Source organism: Xenopus tropicalis, chromosome 4 (genome assembly GCF_000004195.4).
Source record: "Xenopus tropicalis strain Nigerian chromosome 4, UCB_Xtro_10.0, whole genome shotgun sequence".
NCBI classification, from domain to species: Eukaryota; Metazoa; Chordata; class Amphibia; order Anura; family Pipidae; genus Xenopus; species Xenopus tropicalis.
In genome coordinates this window covers 4375200-4394003 of record NC_030680.2, presented here as the reverse complement: position 1 = coordinate 4394003, position 18804 = coordinate 4375200, and the positions used below count along the sequence as shown (strand labels likewise).

Below are 18804 nucleotides of genomic sequence, written 5' to 3'. Positions count from 1 at the left end.
CGCTTTGGGTTTAATGGCCCAGAATACAGAGCAGTGGGCAATCATTGCTGGGGGCCGGGCTAGCCATCTTTATGTGCTTATTCCCCCATAGGTGCGGGGCCCTACTGGGCCCAATAGGTAAAACTGGCCTAAGGCCTAAGTGCAGTCTTGTAAAGAGCCCAAATAATGGGGAGATCGAGCCCAACTACATGAATATATTATATATATATATATATAAGGGAGACTACTCAGAACTGTAGAGCAATAGGCAGTTAATGGGCAGCTCAGCCCTAGATTACAAGTTGCCATTATTTACATTTGCAGCACTGTAGCAAAGAAAGGCCTTAATGGAATTAGGCAGTCAGAGGAGAAATAACAGTTTGTAAACCAGGTTAGGTTTAAAATAAAATGATTCTAAGAAAAGCGCTATTAATGTAAAAGTAACGGCCTACAAGTTAAAAAACAAAAGCGAAAGATCTGATTGGTTGCTATGGGCAATATCACCGCACTATGATAAATACGCCCCTATGTACCGCGTTACATCGCATAATATAAAAGCCATTTTGCAGAATAAACAAAAAGGGAACAAACCACGGTGTATTGGGAATCTGTGCCCGTTACTCATTATCGGGGGCATTTAGCCTCATACACTGTATCTCAATATAAAATTCAGTTCTCTTACTCTCTTATAATGTTGGAAGGAAGACTTGCTGCCGTCTCTAGTCGGGACCCAGAATGGCATTACTGGCCCAAAGGTAAGTGGTTCTGGGTGCCTGGTTCCCTCCTGTCTCCTCGAGGGGCCCCGGGGAAATGCTGATATATGTTGGCCGGTCAGGCTTGAGTGGTTAAGTTTAGCCGGGCATTCAGTGCAATCAGATTACCTTACACTCCAGAATCTCCCCAAATTAGATTGAGCGTGGGCAGCGCCTCCCCCCTGTCACTTCCCAGCTATGAGCCCTCTGCCCGCCCCCCCATCTGCCCCAGGGGTAGGTATAGGGGGCATCGGATGAATGGGCAGAATCTGAACTTCAACTACAGGGTGACAGGAGGGACAATAAGGTTGGGGGGCTCAGTGTGCTGTCTCGGCTGGGACCCCATACTATGTAGTTCAGACAACACTTTCCCAGAAGGCTGTTCAACACCCAACCAATCACTTATCACTATCTTGACCCTCACGGTCTCCCCTTGGCGCCTCCTGTCAGTAGGGGGCAGTGTTTCCGCCCGCAGTCCCATTGTGTCTGAGCCGCCCAATTAGCAGCCACCCCCATAGATATCTGCGCTGTAACAAAGGGAAAGTAAAGTGGCTACGCACGGGCAGAGAAATTAGCCAATTCATTTCCCAAACATGATAACGTTAATGCAATAATCCTCTGATCTGCCTTCTGCCGCACAGATGTTTCTTTATCAACCCCGACTGCTCTGCTGTAACCTGCTCAGCCCGACCCCCCCGGCCCCGGGGCCACTTGGAACATTAACTTTATTTAATTCCCACATTATTTGTGTCAAGTCTTTACTTAGAAACACAAACATCTACTCACTGCTCTGAATATCTGTCAGCGTGTTCTTACTGGCAACTGTACGGCCCTCCTGCATAGCCCCCCCCCCATCAGGTGCACAGGAATAGAACAGCAGTCCTGCCCTGCTTTATGGCTGAGATTCTAGCTATCTGTATAACAGAGCATTCTGTCACAGTGGCACAGATCCTATCTGATCCCCCCATTGTAAGCAGCAGTCCTGCCCTGCTTTATGGCTGAGATTCTAGCTATCTGTATAACAGAGCATTCTGTCACAGGGCAGATCCTATCTGATCCCCATTGTAAGCAGCAGTCTGCCTGCTTTATGGCTGAGATTCTAGCTATCTGTATAACAGAGCATTCTGTCACAGTGGCACAGATCCTATCTGATCCCCCCATTGTAAGCAGCAGTCCTGCCCTGCTTTATGGCTGAGATTCTAGCTATCTGTATAACAGAGCATTCTGTCACAGTGGCACAGATCCTATCTGATCCCCCCATTGTAAGCAGCAGTCCTGCCCTGCTTTATGGCTGAGATTCTAGCTATCTGTATAACAGAGCATTCTGTCACAGTGGCACAGATCCTATCTGATCCCCCCATTGTAAGCAGCAGTCCTGCCCTGCTTTATGGCTGAGATTCTAGCTATCTGTATAACAGAGCATTCTGTCACAGTGGCACAGATCCTATCTGATCCCCCCATTGTAAGCAGCAGTCCTGCCCTGCTTTATGGCTGAGATTCTAGCTATCTGTATAACAGAGCATTCTGTCACAGTGGCACAGATCGTATCTGATCCCCCCATTGTAAGCAGCAGTCCTGCCCTGCTTTATGGCTGAGATTCTAGCTATCTGTATAACAGAGCATTCTGTCACAGTGGCACAGATCCTATCTGATCCCCCCATTGTAAGCAGCAGTCCTGCCCTGCTTTATGGCTGAGATTCTAGCTATCTGTATAACAGAGCATTCTGTCACAGTGGCACAGATCCTATCTGATCCCCCCATTGTAAGCAGCAGTCCTGCCCTGCTTTATGGCTGAGATAAGGTCCCAGTGGCACAGACCCGGGTGCTGCTTATTGTGACATCGCATTTCATACACAGGAACAGCTGCAGGTCCCATTTGGCAGAGCAGTCTCGCCCCATTAGCACTGGGACCATTAGAGATTCGTGAGAGGAACAAGCAGCCCCCCCATTAATACCCTTTCAGGTTCTTGGGTAGGAAACGTTACACAATACAGATACGGAATGTAAAATATAAATATAAATGTTATTCCTTTTGTTCCTCTGCAGCACAAATAACCCGGCTGAACCCACTCAGAATAAAGCTCAGCACCCCCCCCGCCCCCTCCCTTGTTGGGTTTTAGGGTCACACTGACGGGATGGTATTTCATGTTATGGTTAAAGGAGAACTAAAGCACAAAAAGAATTAGGTGAACCTGAGCCAAACGGCCCCCCAATCATACCCCCAGTAGCTGATCAGTAATTAATTCAGATTCACGTTACATGGCAGCACAGAAGTCAGTGCAGTCTGCATCAGAGCCCTGTAGCTTTAATGACAGACAGACTTCCCTTACTACTTGATGATTTCCCACAGCCCCTGTAGCTCCTCCCCAGCAGCCCACTGAGCATGTCCAGTGCCACTGACACACTAAAGATGGGGAGGGGCTGCTGCAGGGCCATTAGCCAATGGCCACGTCAATCTAAAAGAGTCCTGCCCAGTGTTCCAAATTGGGGAAACCAAGCAGGCGGTTTTGCCCCCTATACTGCATTTCCTATCCCCCCCAGAAGGGGGCAAAAGCTATATAATGCCGAGGTGCCCAAGCTGCAGCCCTCCGGCTACTGTAGATGCTCAGTGAGGGGTATTTTTGCCAGGGAGGGGATTCTCTGTGTGAATGAGGCACATTTCCCACTATACGCCGCAGTCTCAGGATGGACAGGCTGTCACTAAAGAGACCGTGAAGCAATAATTTTCCTTTCCAAGCAGGCGTTCGGCCAATAGCCGCAGGTAGAGACGCCCCATTCCCTTTACTGGTTTAGTGATGATCAAAGGCATTTAGGCTGACAGAGAGCGTTCCAGAGGTGGGACGTCAGGCCGACAGCCCCACAAGCGGCAGTTAGTGTCAGCTCGGGACTTTTCCATCCATTCGGGAGGGGGTTTGATATCCCTGGACCTGAACCCATAATAGCAGTGCCTCTCAATCGGGCCTGGGGTTCTGCCATGTTAGCAGCCAAGCGCACCCTTTCTGCTGCCCACCGCTCCGGATTAGGGCAGGATCACCGGGCACTTGGCTGATAATATGCCACTTCAAAGGAAAAGAGTTAATTAGAGCGGAAAGTGGATTACGGCTGGTCGTGCCCAAACGTGTTGGCACCACCAGGGATTTTATATGGGGGGCAAACGGGCCGGTCCATTTGACTGGACAGTAACATAAAGGGAATGTCAGCTGTACTGTCCCTTTAACAACATACCCCTCTGGCGGGGGGGGGCCCGGTGTGGGCACCAAGGAATCGCTATACGAGCCATAAAAATGTGCCCCCCGAGTTTTGTTTTTTTTTTGAAGTGCGTAATCCAAGCCGAGAGAAATTCCTGACACTTGCTTTCTGGGGATTAGGAACAGATTAGGCTACAAAGGAAAAAGTAAGCAGAATCCACTCAGAATGGGGGGGGGAACAATGGAAAGTTTCTCCTGCAGCGACAATCAGCGTCCAATAAGGGGGCCACTTACCGACAGCCGTAGGGGTAGGTAGGTTTGCTCAGCGACCATACAATATACCTGTATATGATAAGGCTGTATATGGTGGTACATGTGGGTGGGGGGTCCCCTTACGCTTTCCTTACACCAGGGGGTCCCTGAATATGTTGCCGGCACCCTAGGAGCGGGTGAGAATGAGATGTCCGGCGTGAGGGGCATTTAGGGTGAATGTGGATTTCTGCCCTTATAACCAGCACTGATACACTGATATTTCACAATACTCATACCCCCACTAATGGGGGGCCCTGAACTAAGGTTGGACCATCCAGTAGCCCATGGACCATCCACAGCCCCCGTCTAAGTGCCCCTGTCTCTTCCCCAGGGGGGGTGAGGTGCTGCCCGGCCCCAGGGCCAGGATTGAGCTGTTACACATCCCTAATCTTAAAGTGTCAGCTCTTTGGCAAGGCTCCAGGAAATCTCCCTTAGAACAAATTATAACGTGCAAATCAGCATGTCCGAGCCGCCATTAGCCCAGAAGGCTGGGGGAGATAAGGGCATTAGCAGCCCCCCCCTGCCGGCAGCGCTAAAGCTCAGAACACTTCCAGCAGCGCCGGTTACTAACGCCTTCCCAGCTTAACGCGATTTCCACTCTCATCCTCAGTATCACATATACCACCCCCCCCCCCAGTGGAAGTAGTAGTCCCTTTAGTAGTCCCTAAATCAAAGCAAAACTCAAAACTCCGCCTACTATTCCGACCTCCATGCAGTTTATTGGGGCTCATTTATCAACACTGGGCAACTTTGCCCATAGGCAGTAACCAATAGCAACTAGTGATTGGCTTTTTTTAAACCAGCTGCAGGTAGAATAATGAATGCAATGGTTGCCATGGGTTACTGCCTATGGGCAAATTTGCCCAGTGTTGATAAATGACCCCCCCCCCCCAATATTGTCTTCGGACTCCCCCCAGACCATAGCCGGCCCCACACACAGCCCCCTATGGCACAGCCCATTCACCCACCCAAACGCCTGCCTACAAACCCACAGCAGGTACTGGCATGTCCCAAGGGGCTGCTGGGAAGGCAGATGGATGAAATGTAAATAAAGTGAGTGTACAAATGGGCTAAGGTACACACGGAGCGACAATAAAACCTGCTTGTGCAAACAGATAAAGTAGGAGCGGGTGGGGGGGGGGTGCGCCATTGGCTGATTCTCACTGTACCAGGTGACAGGTAAGGGAATTCCGGACCCAGCAGCTGGTACTGTGTGCTGGAACTTGTTCTGATCCGATGGAATTGGGGAGTCAGTAGGTAAGGGGGTCACTAGCCCCCAGCCCATGTCACACAGCAAACATCACCGACAGACAGTGGGTATTACCCTGTATTAATCTCATTAGTAGGACTGGCAGATAATGGGTAAATAATTAGAGCTCCCCTAGTGGCAATAATAGATGGTGCTGATTAAATACATAAAACATTAGGCAAGTGAATGCCTCGCTTCTATAGATAAATATAAAACTAACTAAAATATATATGTATCTTGCAAAGCCCGGTCCAAAAGCGTATATATTGGTACAATCCAAAGCCCGACCCAAAAGCGTATATATTGGTACAATCCAAAGCCCGACCGAAAAGCGTATATATTGGTACAATCCAAAGCCCGACCGAAAAGCGTATATATTGGTACAATCCAAAGCCCGACCCAAAAGCGTATATATTGGTACAATCCAAAGCCCGGCACAAAAGCGTATATATTGGTACAATCCAAAGCCCGGCCCAAAAGCGTATATATTGGTACAATCCAAAGCCCGGCCCAAAAGCGTATATATTGATACAATCCAAAGCCCGGCCCAAAAGCGTATATATTGGTACAATCCAAAGCCCGGCACAAAAGCGTATATTGGTACAATCCAAAGCCCGGCCCAAAAGCGTATATATTGATACAATCCAAAGCCCGGCCCAAAAGCGTATATATTGGTACAATCCAAAGCCCGGCACAAAAGCGTATATTGGTACAATCCAAAGCCCGGCTCAAAAGCGTATATTGGTACAATCCAAAGCCCGGCCCAAAAGCGTATATATTGGTACAATCCAAAGCCCGGCCCAAAAGCGTATATATTGGTACAATCCAAAGCCCGGCACAAAAGCGTATATATTGGTACAATCCAAAGCCCGGCCCAAAAGCGTATATATTGGTACAATCCAAAGCCTGGCCCAAAAGCGTATATATTGGTACAATCCAAAGCCCGGCCCAAAAGCGTATATATTGGTACAATCCAAAGCCCGGCCCAAAAGCGTTTATTGGTACAAACCAAAGCCCGGCCCAAAAGCGTATATTGGTACAATCCAAAGCCCGGCCCAAAAGCGTATATATTGGTACAATCCAAAGCCCGGCACAAAAGCGTATATTGGTACAAACCAAAGCCCGGCCCAAAAGCGTATATATTGGTACAATCCAAAGCCCGGCCCAAAAGCGTATATTGGTACAAACCAAAGCCCGGCCCAAAAGCGTATATATTGGTACAATCCAAAGCCCGGCCCAAAAGCGTATATATTGGTACAATCCAAAGCCCGGCCCAAAAGCGTATATTGGTACAATCCAAAGCCCGGCACAAAAGCGTTTATTGGTACAAACCAAAGCCCGGCCCAAAAGGGTATATATTGGTACAATCCAAAGCCCGGCACAAAAGCGTATATATTGGTACAATCCAAAGCCCGGCCCAAAAGCGTATATATTGGTACAATCCAAAGCCCGGCCCAAAAGCGTATATATTGGTACAATCCAAAGCCCGGCCCAAAAGCGTATATTGGTACAATCCAAAGCCCGGCACAAAAGCGTTTATTGGTACAAACCAAAGCCCGGCCCAAAAGGGTATATTGGTACAACCCAAACCAAGAGTATAGCCTGGCAAAGCCCAACCCAAGGGCATAGATTGGTTCAATCCAAACCAAGGGTAAAACCTGGCAAAGCCCAGAACCAAGAGCGTAACTTGATACAATCCAGAGCAGGAGCCCAGCCAAACATCATCTCACTGTGGCCCCTGGATGTTTGAGTTGGATGGGACCGGGCAGACAAGAAGCAGGGTGTCCCAGTAGTGTTTCCCAGTGGTGCTTCCCAGTAGCGATTCCCAGTAGCGCTTCCCAGTAGCACTCCCCAATAGTGTTCCCCAGTAGTGCTTCCCAGTAGCACTCCCAAATAGTGTTCCCCAGTAGTGCTTCCCAGTAGCGCTCCCCAATAGTGTTCCCCAATAGTGCTCCCCAATAGTGCTCCCCAGTAGTGCTTCCCAGTAGCACTCCCCAATAGTGTTCCCCAGTAGTGCTTCCCAGTAGCGCTCCCCAATAGTGTTTCCCAGTAGCGCTCCCCAATAGTGTTCCCCAGTAGTGCTTCCCAGTAGCGCTCCCCAATAGTGTTCCCCAGTAGTGCTTCCCAGTAGCGCTCCCCAATAGTGTTTCCCAGTAGCACTCCCCAATAGTGTTCCCCAGTAGTGCTTCCCAGTAGCGCTCCCCAATAGTGTTTCCCAGTAGCACTCCCCAATAGTGTTCCCCAGTAGTGCTTCCCAGTAGCGCTCCCCAATAGTGTTCCCCAGTAGTGCTTCCCAGTAGCGCTCCCCAATAGTGTTTCCCAGTAGCACTCCCCAATAGTGTTCCCCAGTAGTGCTTCCCAGTAGCGCTCCCCAATAGTGTTCCCCAGTAGTGCTTCCCAGTAGCACTCCCCAATAGTGTTCCCCAGTAGTGCTTCCCAGTAGCACTCCCCAATAGTGCTCCCCAGTAGCACTCCCCAATAGTGCTCCCCAGTAGCACTCCCCAATAGTGTTCCCCAATAGTGCTTCCCAGAAGCACTCCCCAATATTGTTCCCCAGTAGTGCTTCCCAGTAGCACTCCCCAATAGTGTTCCCCAGTAGTGCTTCCCAGTAGCACTCCCTAATAGTGTTCCCCAGTAGTGCTTCCCAGTAGCGCTCCCCAATAGTGTTCCCCAGTAGTGCTTCCCAGTAGCGCTCCCCAATAGTGTTCCCCAGTAGCGCTTCCCAGTAGTGATTCCCACTAGCGCTTCCCTTACACACTAGTGCCAATGGGGGGCAGGAGATGGCCCCATTAGGGCACAATAGGGTCACGTTGCTACAATAATAGTGCGAGCACAATAGTGAGCCGGGCTGCTTGGGTTTCACACTCGGCACAATGGGTCGTTGCACCATCGGTTAATTCAATAGAAGTTTATTGCAAACCCAGAGCCAAACCAGTTCGGCAGCTTCTGGAATCAGATAGAGAGGCAGAAAGGAGAGCGCACCCATATCCCCACAGCCGGGAGAGGCTCACCCTCAGCACCCACTCCTACACCCATGGGCACTGGGACACAGCTCCTACTGAGATCCCCCCAAACAATGGTACTTCCCTCTGGAACTATGGGAATGATGCATTGTATATGCCATATACTGGCTTTCATTGGGCACCCAGGGTGGCACTGACAGAGACATGGGCAGCCTTATTAGGCAGACCCACCCCTGCCGACCTGAGACCCCCCCAACCTGACCCTTCTGAGACCCCCAAGCCAAACCCAACCTGCAATGGTCAAACCTGCTGCGTGGAAATTACATCATGAACATGACATCATCAGCATGAATCTGGACAGGTGGGAAGGGAGTGGGAGGAGCCTATTTTGAGAGGGAGGGGGTACTCACAACTTTACACTACATTTGAAATTGCCCTGATCTTTATGGAGGATCCGGTGAAACGCTAATCAAACACACAACCATCTGGCTGTAGCCGAACTACAACTCCCAGCATCTGTCAGGCAGCAGTGTAAAAGTTGCAGTTCCCCACCAATTGGGGGGGGAACACATTATACTGTAAATACTGATCAGGAGTCACGTGGGGAAACCTCAGTCCATGAACCCCTTTCTATGCAGGGGGGGCAGTTGCCTAAAGACCCCCATGCACTGTTTCCCATACAAAAGCTTCCCCCCCAGGCTCGCTATATGTATTATTCTATATTTAAAAAGGACCAACCGCACCTGCAGGAGACCTTTCCCTTTGGTACCAGCAGGACCCCCCCACTGTCCCCCGAGGCTCACTATATGTATTATTCTATATTTAAGAAGGACCAACTGCACCTGCAGGAGACCTTTCCCTTTGGTACAGAGAGACCCCCGCTATCCCCCCAGGCTCACTACATGTATCATTCTATATTTAAGAAGGACCAACCGCACCTGCAGGAGACCTTTCCCTTTGGTACAGAGAGACCCCCGCTATCCCCCCAGGCTCACTACATGTATCATTCTATATTTAAGAAGGACCAACCGCACATGCAGGAGACCTTTCCCTTTGGTACAGAGAGACCCCCCCACTGTCCCCCGAGGCTCACTATATGTATTATTCTATATTTAAGAAGGACCAACCGCACCTGCAGGAGACCTTTCCCTTTGGTACAGAGAGACCCCCGCTATCCCCCCAGGCTCACTACATGTATCATTCTATATTTAAGAAGGACCAACCGCACATGCAGGAGACCTTTCCCTTTGGTACAGAGAGACCCCCCCACTGTCCCCCGAGGCTCACTATATGTATTATTCTATATTTAAGAAGGACCAACCGCACCTGCAGGAGACCTTTCCCTTTGGTACAGAGAGACCCCCGCTATCCCCCCAGGCTCACTACATGTATCATTCTATATTTAAGAAGGACCAACCGCACATGCAGGAGACCTTTCCCTTTGGTACAGAGAGACCCCCCCACTGTCCCCCGAGGCTCACTATATGTATTATTCTATATTTAAGAAGGACCAACCGCACCTGCAGGAGACCTTTCCCTTTGGTACCGAGAGACCCCCGCTATCCCCCCAGGCTCACTACATGTATCATTCTATATTTAAGAAGGACCAACCGCACCTGCAGGAGACCTTTCCCTTTGGTACCGAGAGACCCCCGCTATCCCCCCAGGCTCACTACATGTATCATTCTATATTTAAGAAGGACCAACCGCACATGCAGGAGACCTTTCCCTTTGGTACAGAGAGACCCCCCCACTGTCCCCCGAGGCTCACTATATGTATTATTCTATATTTAAAAAGGACCAACCGCACCTGCAGGAGACCTTTCCCTTTGGTACCAGCAGGACCAGGTTGCGCAGCAAAGCCCCAAACAGGAGACTTACCAGCTTCATGGTCGCATTGTTCTGTTCCCAGCGCCAGAGCATCACACTCATCCTCAGGCTTCAGCGGGGCCCCCCTGCCACAGCCATACATATCCACCCTGGGGCACAGCCTCTCATCCCTCCATCCCTGTCCTGCTCCTTGGGACTCACTCAGGCAAATCCCTGAAAGGAGCGAGGGAGGTGGCAGCTGGGGCAGAGGGAGGGGAGCGAGACAAGGAGCCCTCCCCCCCCCCAGGCAATGCAACTTACAGATTGGCCGCTCCTGCCTGAATGGGCCGATCATCAATACAGAAGTGAATGAACTCCTATAGGGAGACGGACGGCCCAACTTAGGTACAAACTAACGGCCGCAGAGATTTATACATATGGGCAGGAGGTGCCATAGTGTTTCCCTTAGACAGTACAGTATGGGGGTACAGCTTATTGTGTGCCCAGAACATTCCTTCTCTGTATATTTGTATTTATACATATGGGCAGGAGGTGCCATAGTGTTTCCCTTAGACAGTACAGTATGGGGGTACAGCTTATTGTGTGCCCAGAACATTCCTTCTCTGTATATTTGTATTTATACATATGGGTAGGAGGTGCCATAGTGTTTCCCTTAGACAGTACAGTATGGGGGTACAGCTTATTGTGTGCCCAGAACATTCCTTCTCTGTATATTTGTATTTATACATATGGGTAGGAGGTGCCATAGTGTTTCCCTTAGACAGTACAGTATGGGGGTACAGCTTATTGTGTGCCCAGAACATTCCTTCTCTGTATATTTGTATTTATACATATGGGTAGGGGGTGCCATAGTGTTTCCCTTAGACAGTACAGTATGGGGGTACAGCTTATTGTGTGCCCAGAACATTCCTTCTCTGTATATTTGTATTTATACATATGGGTAGGAGGTGCCATAGTGTTTCCCTTAGACAGTACAGTATGGGGGTACAGCTTATTGTGTGCCCAGAACATTCCTTCTCTGTATATTTGTATTTATACATATGGGTAGGAGGTGCCATAGTGTTTCCCTTAGACAGTACAGTATGGGGGTACAGCTTATTGTGTGCCCAGAACATTCCTTCTCTGTATATTTGTATTTATACATATGGGTAGGAGGTGCCATAGTGTTTCCCTTAGACAGTACAGTATGGGGGTACAGCTTATTGTGTGCCCAGAACATTCCTTCTCTGTATATTTGTATTTATACATATGGGTAGGGGGTGCCATAGTGTTTCCCTTAGACAGTACAGTATGGGGGTACAGCTTATTGTGTGCCCAGAACATTCCTTCTCTGTATATTTGTATTTATACATATGGGTAGGAGGTGCCATAGTGTTTCCCTTAGACAGTACAGTATGGGGGTACAGCTTATTGTGTGCCCAGAACATTCCTTCTCTGTATATTTGTATTTATACATATGGGTAGGAGGTGCCATAGTGTTTCCCTTAGACAGTACAGTATGGGGGTACAGCTTATTGTGTGCCCAGAACATTCCTTCTCTGTATATTTGTATTTATACATATGGGTAGGAGGTGCCATAGTGTTTCCCTTAGACAGTACAGTATGGGGGTACAGCTTATTGTGTGCCCAGAACATTCCTTCTCTGTATATTTGTATTTATACATATGGGTAGGGGGTGCCATAGTGTTTCCCTTAGACAGTACAGTATGGGGGTACAGCTTATTGTGTGCCCAGAACATTCCTTCTCTGTATATTTGTATTTATACATATGGGTAGGAGGTGCCATAGTGTTTCCCTTAGACAGTACAGTATGGGGGTACAGCTTATTGTGTGCCCAGAACATTCCTTCTCTGTATATTTGTATTTATACATATGGGTAGGGGGTGCCATAGTGTTTCCCTTAGACAGTACAGTATGGGGGTACAGCTTATTGTGTGCCCAGAACATTCCTTCTCTGTATATTTGTATTTATACATATGGGTAGGGGGTGCCATAGTGTTTCCCTTAGACAGTACAGTATGGGGGTACAGCTTATTGTGTGCCCAGAACATTCCTTCTCTGTATATTTGTATTTATACATATGGGTAGGGGGTGCCATAGTGTTTCCCTTAGACAGTACAGTATGGGGGTACAGCTTATTGTGTGCCCAGAACATTCCCTCTCTGTATATTTGTATTTATACATATGGGTAGGGGGTGCCATAGTGTTTCCCTTAGACAGTACAGTATGGGGGTACAGCTTATTGTGTGCCCAGAACATTCCCTCTCTGTATATTTGTATTTATACATATGGGTAGGGGGTGCCATAGTGTTTCCCTTAGACAGTACAGTATGGGGGTACAGCTTATTGTGTGCCCAGAACATTCCTTCTCTGTATATTTGTATTTATACATATGGGTAGGAGGTGCCATAGTGTTTCCCTTAGACAGTACAGTATGGGGGTACAGCTTATTGTGTGCCCAGAACATTCCCTCTCTGTATATTTGTATTTATACATATGGGTAGGGGGTGCCATAGTGTTTCCCTTAGACAGTACAGTATGGGGGTACAGCTTATTGTGTGCCCAGAACATTCCTTCTCTGTATATTTGTATTTATACATATGGGTAGGGGGTGCCATAGTGTTTCCCTTAGACAGTACAGTATGGGGGTACAGCTTATTGTGTGCCCAGAACATTCCTTCTCTGTATATTTGTATTTATACATATGGGTAGGAGGTGCCATAGTGTTTCCCTTAGACAGTACAGTATGGGGGTACAGCTTATTGTGTGCCCAGAACATTCCTTCTCTGTATATTTGTATTTATACATATGGGTAGGAGGTGCCATAGTGTTTCCTTTAGACAGTACAGTATGGGGGTACAGCTTATTGTGTGCCCAGAACATTCCTTCTCTGTATATTTGTATTTATACATATGGGTAGGAGGTGCCATAGTGTTTCCCTTAGACAGTACAGTATGGGGGTACAGCTTATTGTGTGCCCAGAACATTCCCTCTCTGTATATTTGTATTTATACATATGGGTAGGGGGTGCCATAGTGTTTCCCTTAGAAACATGGGGGTACAGCTTATTGTGTGCCCAGAACATTCCTTCTCTGTATATTTGTATTTATACATATGGGTAGGGGGTGCCATAGTGTTTCCCTTAGACAGTACAGTATGGGGGTACAGCTTATTGTGTGCCCAGAACATTCCTTCTCTGTATATTTGTATTTATACATATGGGTAGGAGGTGCCATAGTGTTTCCCTTAGACAGTACAGTATGGGGGTACAGCTTATTGTGTGCCCAGAACATTCCTTCTCTGTATATTTGTATTTATACATATGGGTAGGAGGTGCCATAGTGTTTCCCTTAGACAGTACAGTATGGGGGTACAGCTTATTGTGTGCCCAGAACATTCCTTCTCTGTATATTTGGGAGTGAGACAGTTAACGGCCCATTGATAGCAGTAAATTAGCATCTCTGTAGAGATTAAATGGACTCCCTGCTGACAGTTCAGTAAATGTGAGCAAACTTACCCCCCCCCCCCCCATTGCACTACCGTGAGTGAGGGCAGAATAGGAGACGGGGGGCATATGCCCGGGCAAGTCACTGGCGGCGAGAGAGCGGCAGGGGGGGCAGGGGCGCAGTGTTGGGTACAACAGGGGGTCACTGGGGTTGGGGGGGGGCGGCAGAGTGAGATGTATGGGTTCCGGGGGGGCCCGGGACAGACACAATAGCCCGCTGACAAGTTCATGAATGGATGAATACACAGTCCCGGGGCCCCCCAGCTGTGAGGCTCAGGCTATTTACAAGAGTTATGGAAAGGCGGTGAGGGCCGATACACTGGGGCTTTTGGCTCCTATTCGGCCTGACTCTGCGCTAAATACCCCGGCACAATGAAGTCCCAGGAGCCAACGAGCCGCTCGAGCAGAGAAACCCATTTCCCTTGCAGTTGGTCTTGGCACAGCGACAGCCCCGGTGGTTTTATATCCCAGCGACTGGCATAATGTAAGTGCTGCCCTATACATACCCCCCGGGTAAGGGAATAGTATGGCAGCTCCTACCCCTGTGTATAAACAGAAGAAGAAATAGTATGGCAGCTCCTACCCATGTGTATAAACAGAAGAAGAAATAGTATGGCAGCTCCTACCCATGTGTATAAACAGAAGAAGAAATAGTATGGCAGCTCCTACCCATGTGTATAAACAGAGGAAGAAATAGTATGGCAGCTCCTACCCATGTGTATAAACAGAGGAAGAAATAGTATGGCAGCTCCTACCCATGTGTATAAACAGAGGAAGAAATAGTATGGCAGCTCCTACCCATGTGTATAAACAGAGGAAGAAATAGTATGGCAGCTCCTACCCAGAGAGAATCCCGGGGGGCACGAGTGGCAGTACAGCTCCGTATGACGTGCCCGTTACACAGCACTGAGAGCACTTGGCTGAGTACAAGGAGGTGCCGCCACTTTAGCTCCTTTCCCCACTCTAATTCTTTCCTCACACGAGGGGGGTCTGTATAGGGTCTCGTTTCCTTCTGGCCGGGCACCCGTCTGCTTTATAGCCCCCTGGCTGCCTGTTTCTTGCCCCTGCACAATGTCCTGCTGGGGCAAATAGATAGCGGCCAGACAGGAACCTTGTTTATCTGCCAATCTGGTTGGGAAATGTGTGGGTTAATATGCAGATAGGCACTGGTTAGACTATAAGTCACAAAGCCTGTAATGGTTCTAGTAACCCATAGCAACCAATTAGCAGGTATAATTAAATGGTGATCAGCTTGAAAGCAAATGTGTGGGCAACTTTACTAGATCTGGGGCAGAAACTGCAACCTTTACTACATGAGCCCATTACACATCCGGGGGAGCCTCGGGTTGCCCCTTACGCATCCGGGGGAGCCTCGGGTTGCCCCTTACGCATCCGGGGGAGCCTCGGGTTGCCCCTTACGCATCCGGGGGAGCCTCGGGTTGCCCCTTACGCATCCGGGGGAGCCTCGGGTTGCCCCTTACGCATCCGGGGGTGCCATATAGGCTTATAGGTGCTTATAGGCAAAGTATATATCTTCTCCTTCACAATTGCCCCTAGGGTAATTACACTCCCATATCTGCCCAGTCAGGCCCCCTGCTCCTACATAAGGGAAGTGTAGGTCCCCCCCCCCCCGTGTTCTGCTTCCCCCCCCCCCCGTGTTCTGCTTCCCCCCCCCCCCCGACTGAGCAGAAAAGCTTCCAGCGGAACAGACTAAAGATCCGGGGGGGGGGGGGGTCCTTGACCCACTTTGTTTGTCTCACTGCCCCTTAAGGGAATCAGTCAGGCCCTTCAGCGCCGAGAGAGCGCAGGGAGAGAGTTCTATTCATGAGTGTCTCTCTTTGATCACAGGAGTGGGGTCTGTAACAAGTGTCAGCAAGTGTCCTGCCCCTCCATTATCCCCCCCCCTGTAATAATGTGTAGCCCCCAGCACTAGGCACCATTCTATGTTTGGTCACAATATTCTAATGGGGCTGTTCCTGCTGAATTGTGCTTAGTACAGGGGAATCCCTATGTGCCATAGTTTTATGGTATCTCTCTGTACAGGCTATGAGCAAACTTAGGGGGCTGTTCCTGCTGAATTGTGCTTAGTACAGGGGAATCCCTATGTGCCATAGTTTTATGGTATCTCTCTGTACAGGCTATGAGCAAACTTAGGGGGCTGTTCCTGCTGAATTGTGCTTAGTACAGGGGAATCCCTATGTGCCATAGTTTTATGGTATCTCTCTGTACAGGCTATGGGCAAACTTAGGGGGCTGTTCCTGCTGAATTGTGCTTAGTACAGGGGAATCCCTATGTGCCATAGTTTTATGGTATCTCTCTGTACAGGCTATGGGCAAACTTAGGGGGCTGTTCCTGCTGAATTGTGCTTAGTACAGGGGAATCCCTATGTGCCATAGTTTTATGGTATCTCTCTGTACAGGCTATGAGCAAACTTAGGGGGCTGTTCCTGCTGAATTGTGCTTAGTACAGGGGAATCCCTATGTGCCATAGTTTTATGGTATCTCTCTGTACAGGCTATGAGCAAACTTGGGCACAGTATATAGGAATGGGCGGAGTCGGGGCAGTTACTGGGGGGCGGAGCGGGGCAGTAGGACGGTTTCCCTGCCAAGACCACATTACACAGACCGGCTTCTCACAGGATGTTTAAAGTGAGTAATTACCCCAAAAACAATTATTTGTTTAGCCGAAAACTGTTTTTTTGCTTCCCAATATTGCGCTGAGCTGTGAGACAGGCATTAAAGGGAAAGCTGCACCTCCCAGCCGTGTTTGCCTGGGGAAAACAAACTGCTTGTACACGACCTGAACAGCAGCTCCCTACAGCCCATTTCATTTACGGTTGGCCAAGTGTAGCCCCCAGTGTATCCTGGGACCCCCCCACCCCGGTGTATCCTGGGACCCCCCCCACCCCGGTGTATCCTGGGCCCCCCCCCCCCACCCCGGTGTATCCTGGGACCCCACCCCCCCCACCCCGTGTATCCTGGGACCCCACCACGGTGTATCCTGGGACCCCCCCCACCCCGGTGTATCCTGGGACCCCCCCCCCCCCACCCCGGTGTATCCTGGGACCCCCCCCCCACCCCGTGTATCCTGGGACCCCACCCCGGTGTATCCTGGGACCCCCCACCCCGTGTATCCTGGGACCCCACCCCGGTGTATCCTGGGACCCCCCCCCCCCACCCCGGCTTATCTCCCACTGCCCTGACATTATTAGGCCATTCTCTCCCACTTCAAAGGGGCAAAGTCTCCTCCTCATACAGATTAGCCAAGGAACAGACCCTTTCCTCCCATTCCCCTGAGTGCAACTCACACATATCCTGGGGCAAATCAGGGTTATTTATATTGCAGCACTGCTGCCTGGAGAGGCTGCTGATCTGGTTCTGGCAGTGGGAGAGATAAGGAAGCAGAGGCACAGATTTATGCCATAGATGAGGGATCTGGCCCCAGTGATCTCTCCCCGCCCCCTGGTGGCCTATCTGTGGCACCGCTGGTTTCCAGGAAGAGGGCACTTAGGAGAGACAGACATTCCCAGTACACAGGTCAGTGAAGGTAAATAGCAGATAAGGCCCCGGGGCCCGAGGGCAATTGCTGGGCAGATAAGGCCGCTGATTTGCACACAAGGAAGCAGAAGACAAAGCCAATTGCCGGCAGGTCAATGAGTAACTTGCACACTGGGCCCAGACAGTCTGACAGTGAAATAGATTGTGTGGAACTCACTGGCTGTTCCTGCAGAAACACCCAGACCTAAAGAAACAATAATAATAATAACAATAACAGGTGGGAATCCCATAGATACCAGCCGGCAGCTGCACTAACACTTCCCAAAGCACAAGGCCTCTCTAACACCTACTCCACCCCCACCCCCCCCCCCCCATTCTATCTTAGCTGTCTGGTTGCTAGGGTCTAATTAGGTAGAGTTGGAATAAGAGCCTGTAATATGAATAGGAGAGGATCCTATTGGGCCGGCTTATTTACCCACAATCTCTGTAGGTTTCTGCCTCGTTTGGTTCAGTAGGCGGCTTGGATATAGATCTGCTCATGAAACAACTATAAATACTAATATGTCTCTAGATTAATTTATAAAAGTGCTGCCATTTGTATATTAGATGTAAGTACCTTCTATTGTACAGCGCTGAGGAATATGTCGGTGCTTTATAAATACTTGTTCATAACAACAACCTGAACTCTTTTTTTTCCATCAAAATCTTCCAAATTTCTCTTTACTATTTGCACCACTAGGTGGCAGCAACGTGCAAGCCTATCTGAGAGCAAGGAGATCAGTGATGGGAAATATTCAAATTCTATGAGTATGGGGGTGGCATCTGAGCAAGGGTGGGGGTTCCCATTGGTGTTATACAAGCAGATTTGACCCCAAACCATTAGGGCAAGGGCACACTGGGTGGTGTTGTGTCCCCCTGGTATGGGATCTGTTAGCCAGAAAACTCTGAACCACAGAAAGCCCGTCTCCAATAGACTCCACTGTAATCAAATAATTCAAATTTTAAAAATTGATTTCCCTTTCCTCTGTAATAATAAAACAGTACCTGTACTTGATCCCAACTAAGATATAATTACCCCTTATTGGGGCAGAACAGCCCTATTGGGTTTATTTAATGGTTAAATGATTCCCTTTTCTCTGTAATAATAAAACAGTACCTGTACTTGATCCCAACTAAGATATAATTACCCCTTATTGGGGCAGAACAGCCCTATTGGGTTTATTTCATGGTTAAATGATTCCCTTTTCTCTGTAATAATAAAACAGTACCTGTACTTGATCCCAACTAAGATATAATTACCCCTTATTGGGGATGGTGAATGGGGCCCCCAAGCAGTACAAGTGCCTATAAGTGAATACCTGTGCTTTGCCGGCCCCCCAGCAGGAGCAATGAAACCTCTCGGCTGAGTCACAGGGAACAGGAGGGCCCCCGTAGCCTCAGAGCTTTGTGTAACTAGAGGGAGAGTCAGTAGCGACGCCGTGGGTGCCACTATGGCTCCTGCCCCTCAGTACACACAGGGTTAATCCCAG

At 49.1% G+C, this 18804-nt stretch overlaps 1 protein-coding gene across 17 annotated transcripts in view; it reads right to left on the bottom strand.

The window, feature by feature from the left end:
• Positions 1-18804, bottom strand: part of nav2 (neuron navigator 2) — a 192301-nt gene that overhangs the window by 84143 nt on the left and 89354 nt on the right. For 2 of the 17 annotated variants that reach the window (XM_031900149.1, XM_031900150.1), the window contains exon 1: positions 10325-10487. In XM_031900149.1, coding sequence (XP_031756009.1) covers positions 10325-10375 — 51 coding nt within the window. In that variant the 5' untranslated portion in view covers positions 10376-10487. 17 annotated transcript variants of the gene reach the window in all.